Genomic DNA, 7,437 nt, shown 5'->3' on the forward strand with positions numbered 1-7,437 from the left:
CAGGCAGAGAGAAAACGAGGGATTTAGGAGACAGAAATAGATGGTAAAACGGCGGTGCCCCATCGATCAAGCACTCCGAGCGGAGCTGGTCGGCAGTTTCCATCTCAGTTCCCTGCTTGCTTGTTTCAAAATGCCCCGCTACGAGTGGTGCGTGTGTGCCTGACCATGAGCGTTTCGGTGATTGGACGGCGTCTACACGTGCGCGAGTCATTGGAACCTTGGTGAACAGTACTGGGACAGGAACGGGCAATGGAAAAAAACGTAAAGCAGAAGCCAGATCTGTTTCACGCTCGTCTTTGGCCGAAGAAGCTGGGGCGAGGGGAGCGGTAAAGAATATACAAATGCTGCCCATCGGAATGGAGCGGCAGTCGGGGCACCGCGTTTCGGTTGCGACGCGCAGCTGGTTTGCATCACAAGTAGGAGCGTTCAGCAGGCAACAGAAACTGCAAAAAATACTAAAAACAATAGCATATAAAACAGCGACAACGCTGGAGACCTTACAGAAACCAAAAAGAAAATAATTCAATGTGCCCTTAATGCCGCAGTGTATTCTAAGGACAATCAGGACTAGCTTATTTGCTTTCTTGTTTTTTTGTTTCTCGCATAAGTTATATTGTATTCATAATCAGTTGATGGTATGTATGACCTAAATGCCCTGTGACTCACCTAGTTGACTATGCGTTTTGTAGCTTTAGGGCCAAGCGAGGGGCAACTACTCACTCGGTATAAGTATCGACACAACAAACAAAAAGCAAGCTTACACACGTCTGCGCGCTCATATTCACTCATGTTTTCTTCATGCATATCTTGATTCATTTCTTAATACAATGCAAATTAACCTGCTGTAGAGCTCGACAACGGCCCCTTTCGAAGCTGCTACGTTTCTCACGTGGGACCTGTCCACGGGCTTCGCCGCTCAGGGTTCTTGCCAGCTGGTCTAGCTCACGAACCTCGGCGGGGGCGACAAATGCCAAGCGAGGCTTCGATCGAGCACCTCCCGGCTGTGCTGTCGTCTGGCCACCAGCACTCTGCCGACGCCATAATGTTGCTCGCACTCGATGATCTGGTTGAGTGAGCTCACGCGTATCACCGGAGCGCAAACAGGAAGCCGTGTTTGCTAAAAGTGGTGCGTAAAAGGATTCGTCTCACCTTATTCTTAACTTATATGCGAGAGTTGGTTTTTAAGTCTCCTTAGCATCTTTAACCACAGGCGGAGCTGCCACTTTGTTCTTCTTAATCCGGCACTGAGCAGAAGCGGCGCTATGAAGCCGTTACGCAGTCGTGACGTAAGCAGAGCTTGTAACATAGCGCGGCCTTTCGGCGCTGCATATGTGGATGCCGAGGAGGCTTCTGCGCGTCGGCGCGGTAGTGGCTACGGTTCGGGCTGCGTCAGACAAGAGCGCATTGAGCCCTTAAACAACGGCACCTGCAGCGACCTCGTTTTCAAGACACATCGCCTCCTCAACGGTGCTGTGCACTCAGTAACCACTCGACGCAATTCTTTTACCGACTCTCTCGCTTAGTTACTCGGAACGGGTGATTTTTGGTTCCTAAAATGTAGAAAACAATACCTGGCTCATTTTACTTCCTTGAGCCGTTTTCATTACTCTTAACAAAAGAACGGAGGCGCGGTTTCATTTATTTTTGAACGACCACACTGGAGCCGAACGGAGCTAACCTTACAACGAAAACGTTAACCCCTGAACTCATTTCTCGTGTCCCATGCACTGAAGTTATTCCGTACCAGATCTGCATTCAAGAATAGGACACAGCCTCGGGCTGATTGGTGCATGTTGATGTAAATGAGTGAACAGCGCTAAAAGACGTCCGTCCAGTCTGTTAGCGCTGCTGTCTTTTCCATCAGGTTCGTGCTCCTAAACTGTCTCCAAGCGCATATTATCTGGCCGGTCAGTTGCGTGCGAGTGGCTCTAAGTCCACGCTAGCTGCGGACTTGGTTTACCTAATTTTAGATGGAGAAAAAATTAACAAGTATATAATAGAATGGTCCAAGGCATTTGGGTTCTTTAAAGAAGGTTAATCTCCAAGCCATATCGGAGTAAAAGGGAAGAACTGGAGTGATGAGCGTAGGGCGTTCGAATTCTTTTCTTGTCTTTAGATAAAAAACCTGGTGCAAAACGTGCCGTGCTAAGGCAGTGTTCCCGACAACGTTCAGCAAAGGGCACACTTTAATCTCAGTACACGAGAATCGCTAGGATTTTGGAGGGGAAATAAAATTAACACTTAGTGGTAGTAGCTGCTAACGCTGCCAAGAAATGCGATCGCAGAACCTGAACCTGCAGGTGGATGCTACTGAGTAATTTCTCCTTGGTTTCATATCTACTGCACCTTGGGGGATTCTCCTGAACATTGGCCTAATTATAGAATCTCTAAAAATATACATTCATCTAACATGTAAAGGTTGCGCGAAAGGCGCAAACACAAAGCAGGATACGAGGCAAACGCAGCTTACAACTGAGTTTATTGAATGTTCAGCACCACATATTTAAGGGCCACAAAATGGAGCATGCCCGGCAAGTAGTTGGGAGAAAATAGCCCGTGTCTCGTCTTGTGCTTGCGCCTTTCGCGCATCCTCTCCATTGCTGAACGAATGCACCAGCTGGCCCGACATCACGTTCTACCCATTTTTTTTAAGTGATAGTTTTTAGTTTATCATTAATATTTTGTTTATCTTTCTTTTTACGGCTACTGTTGTTGCTGCAGCACAAGCATATACTAAAGACATGTACATTTAATCATATGGATGCATGTTGCAGTGAGGCCGCCGCGACGGCTTAGTGGTTATGGCGCTCAGCTGCTGGTCCGAAAGACGCGGGTTCGATCCCGGCCGCGGCGGTCGAATTTCGATGGAAGCAAAATTATAGAGGCCCGTGTGCTGTGCGATGTCAGTGCACGTTAAAAAACCCCCGCTAGTCGAAATTTTCGGAACCCTTCACTACGGCGTCTCTCATAGCCTGAGACGCTTTGGGACGTTAAACCTCCATAAAACCAAACCAAACCAAAAGAATGTTGTAGTGAGAAAGCTTTTCTTGTCATTAGCTCGAATATGATACAGTTGTGGTATTCTGACAATGCGTTTTTTACATGTAATTGTATAGGCAGTCCATATCATAATAGTACTACGAGGCAGCACAAGGGTTGTCTTTTTTGCCTGTTGGTTTGCTTTTTGTCTGACTCCTGTTGCGCGAGGTGACCTCTTGGTTCTGTTAGGTCCATGTAGCATTTGCTGCCTGTATTCGACAACCAAAAGTACCGTCGCGCACTAACGGCTGATGACATGTAGAGTTATTTTATCCACCTCTGCAAACTGAGAAAGCCGGGCGATTATAGGTGGCATCAGCATCGCACTCTTTTGTAAGCATATGGCCCGAAACCAGGGCTTTGTGAAGAGACGTAAAGCCATACGTAGACAGCTAGACTTGATACGTTCAAAGCTCTTCCCGCCAAAGCCGTTTCTACGAGAAGAATATCAGGGCACATTGAGCCAGTCTTATCTGACGTGACCGCTATCTTGCGTACGCTGCAAGCCCATTCTTATTGTTTATTTTCATTTCGCATAAAACTCATCGATTTAGCTATTACATTTGGCACAAAGGTTGGTTCGAATATTCGCCTTCAGGGCGATTACGTCAGCCTCGGCTAGGCGTGAAGCGAAATTAGGCCTCTGAAATTTACACAAGCAAGGTTGCTAAGAGGGTTCTGTTTTTCCTTATTACCTCGTTTCGTACGGAAAAGCCTTATACGTACGATATTCGGCCGGCCCTGCCGCCGAAGCCTGCAGGGCATGCGCGACGTTCAATGGAAAGAAAACAGCCCCCGGTCGGATCGAATGGCCTCCCGAGAAAGTTCAGCCGGGAGCTTCGTCGGCGGGGCTTATTGTTCTTGGCGAACGCACTGCCTGCTCGACTGCGCCCATCTGCCGGCGTCTCGCACGCTGGCCGCCGCAATTTCGCCGTCTGTCGGTCAAACAGCGAGGAAGTCTGAGGCGGGATGCGAAATATGCCGGGCGTATATCGTTCCCGGGACGCCGAAAAAAGGGGCATAAAGATGGGGAGCTGGAAGAAACGGGACGCGGTGGGAGAGGATCAGATTCAAGGCGGAATAAAACGACAGCTCAGGCTGCGCAATCGAACCCCTCTTGGACAGGACCGCTGCACAAGGTCCCCTGCTCTGCATACGGCGACGTCGTGGTCAAATAGCATCCGCCCGTGACAGCGGGGCTGCTGTCATCTCGCTGCTGGAACCGAAGATCTCTCGCCCGAGGAGGAAGACGGCGGAGAAAAAAAGAAGAAAAAAAACTTCTGGGGGAGTCGGGTTGTAGTGCTGCACGGCGGCGGGTGCGTGAGTCAGAGCGGCCGCGCAAGGATCTCATATCGAAATGGAATCGTCGAGGTGTTGGTTGTCCGACGCGGCGGCGCTGCCAATCTTCCGCTTGCGCTGTACAAGGAGGAGCGGGAAGGGAAATTCCACGGCTTCGGCCCCCGCTTCGCCGTCATCTTCGGCGGCGGCGGCGGTCGTGCATAATTTATGAGAGGTCTCCCGATTATCGGAAGATCGAATTGAGGCCCCGTGTGCTGCTCCGTTTTCTTCACGTGTGCTGTGGATTCGCCGCAGCCGCTACACACCCAGCCCACCGGGTCGATATGGAGATCGCGCGCGCTCCGCACATAGGCAGGGAGAGGGGGGGGGGGGGGGGGCAGCATACGCCTCACGCCGAGCTTTCGGGTGACCGATTCTCAAATGCTTGGCACCGCTGCACGCGCCGGGACCAACACAAACCCTAGAGAAGGGGCGCTGCCAGTGAGTGCAGGCCAGAAACAACACAGAAGGCTTCCGGGAACTGGAGAAAAAAAGAAAGGCAGTGACAAAGGGAAAGTTCAGTCTCATTTGCTATTTCTGAACGCGCTGTTGATGCATCGGTCCACGGCAGTCCACGCTGAACTGCCGGCAAACATTGTCTCAGACCCTTCCTTTTCTCCCCGCGACGTGAAAACAAGGAGCCTGGCACAGCTGTTCGGGCGTTCAAGCGAGTTGCTCATAGCGTATTGGTTCATTTCGGGCCCATCCGATTAGCAGCGAGAACTTTTGGGACATATGTGCACAGTTTCACTTCCGAAGAAAGCATTTCACCGACAGATCAATTTAATTGTTTAACGGCTGAAGTTAATTCAACGGCAAGGGATTTTCAACTGTTCTCTTCTTGACATTCCAAACCAACAGAGTCAAAAGATTTGAGCCCCAATAAACAATGCAAAATTAAATCATCGGAAAGTATCGGCATACTCACTCAGCATGCAGTGAAGCTTCGCTGCACCAATGCGGCATATAACGGGGGAAAAATTCCTTTATAAAACCATAGTCACACCCCTTTATAGTAAATTGGGAGACATTTACAGTAAATTGGGAAAAACCATCCCCGCACAACCCTCTGAAGCCGGTACTGCGACTCATCGCCGTATAAATCAACACCTTCCCCAACGCCGCATTTCACCTCACGCTTGCTGCGTGGAATTCAGGCGAATTCTCGCATTCGCGTTTAAAAACCTTAGACCCAGATCTGAAACTTCGGCTTCCATCCGGCCTACCACGACGTGAAGCAACTTTATTGTGTCACCCGTGGCTGCGTGTAGCTTTCACCGAGCACTACTCCTTAATAGGTATGGCTGACAGCTCTGCGTGCGCCATCTGCGGGTGTGGTGAGACTATAGTCCACATTCTTTGCGAATGCCCTGAGTATACAACGCCGAAAGACAGTCTCTCTGCAGTGCACTGGAGCATCTCGACCTGCGCCCACTCGGCCCCTGGGCGCGGTGGTCGTCGGCGGTGAAGGCCTCCAAGGCACTGCTCCGCTTTTTGAACACTTCTGGTCTGCCCGATATGCTGTGACTTTAGTCACTTTAATTTCCTGCAAGTGACTTTTCTCCTTCATCTTTTTCTCCCCTCACCCCTTTCCCCCCGTGCAGGGTAGCAAACCGCCTATTCGTCTGGTTAACCTTCCTGCCTTTCCTCCTCCTCCTCCTCCTCCATCCCCAAGCTTCCCACTGAAGAAGAAGCCGAGCCGACTAAGAAATGTCAGGACTCTCTAAAATTAAAAAGTTTTGATTGGAGAAAATGTCTCACGATTTACTATAAGTTATTTCCAACCAGGCAGGCAAATTCTGTCACAATGTTTAGTTTTCAGTCTTGACTACAGCAGGCTGACAGAAATAACTGCCACTGTACTCTCCTTATTTGTTTATTCATTTCCCACATCCCCTGTGTGTGTGTGCAGCGGCACCAGTGATCAGCCCGTTTGCGTTCCCCGAGCGGCTGCAGGAGGGCATGCGCAGCTCCGCCACGTGCACGCTGCTCGACGGCGACCCGCCGGTCACCATGGGCTGGCTCAAGGACGGCCGGCCCGACCTGGGGCCCGACGTGCAGGTGGTTCCCATCAGCGACTTCGTCTCCAACCTCATCATCGACAAGGTGGCCCGCCACCACTCGGGAGACTACACGTGCACGGCGTCCAACGCGGCCGCCGCCACCAACCACACGGCGCACATGTTCGTCAGAGGTGAGCGCCGCCCGCTGCTTCGAGGGCGTGATTTCAGGCGTAGAGTAAGGCGGGGAGCAGCTCCCTTAACGCTGTGCTCGTAAACTGTTAAGCCAACAAAAGAAAGAAGATTCTTAGCCGTTCCGGTTTACCCACCTTGGAATCTCCTCGCAAAATGCATCGCTTAAAAATGTTATTCGACATCATCAATAATCACACAAGAATAGAGTTTGACAATTATATGCAGTACAACAGAACACGACCAACTCGGCACAAACACGATAAAACAATTGTAGTGTACAAATGCAGAACCACTGCATGTAAGCTGTCGTTCTTCCCAAGAACGATAGCCGATTGGAATGCGTTACCTCGCGAAGTGGTCACCTTATCTTCAGTCGAAACATTTTTATCTGCAATCAACCCCAGCCGGTCAAGTTAGGGTGTCTGGTTCGATTCCTGAGTGTTGCCCTTGTCGCACTTTGTTTTTAATTTTATTGTAGAGTGTTTGTTACTCGTTCATTATTTCAGTTGTTAGCAGAAATTTTGTTGCCTGCCTGCAGGCTCTTTTTTTCTTTTTTTCGTTGTTGACAAAGCACTGTGCGATTGTATCCCAACTTCTGCCTTGGCCACCAAAAGTTGGCTGGCAGTACTGAATAAATAAAATAAATAAATAAAATAAATAAAGATATGGCTATAGGCTTATGAACGAAACGGTACAAGCAACAAGTAGGCATATGTACTTGATTTCATGCGACGAACAAGCAACGACGTGAAGGTTTAACTAAGACCGAAACAAACGGGGCATGTCATTGCATGGCTGACATCATCGCAAGGAAAGAAAACGAATTCCTACAGTGAAAACATCCGCAACACTTTCGGTCTCACAA

At 49.7% G+C, this 7,437-nt stretch overlaps 1 protein-coding gene across 1 annotated transcript in view; it reads left to right on the plus strand.

Annotated features, from left to right (window-relative positions):
• Window positions 1–7,437, plus strand: part of LOC144132890 (cell adhesion molecule Dscam1-like) — a 529,721-nt gene that overhangs the window by 446,146 nt on the left and 76,138 nt on the right. The window contains exon 10 of the mRNA XM_077665608.1: window positions 6,290–6,571. Within this exon, the coding sequence (XP_077521734.1) occupies window positions 6,290–6,571 (282 nt within the window). The remainder of the gene's footprint in view (window positions 1–6,289; window positions 6,572–7,437) is intronic.

This window comes from Amblyomma americanum, chromosome 1 (assembly GCF_052857255.1).
Source record: "Amblyomma americanum isolate KBUSLIRL-KWMA chromosome 1, ASM5285725v1, whole genome shotgun sequence".
In the NCBI taxonomy this organism is placed as follows: domain Eukaryota; kingdom Metazoa; phylum Arthropoda; class Arachnida; order Ixodida; family Ixodidae; genus Amblyomma; species Amblyomma americanum.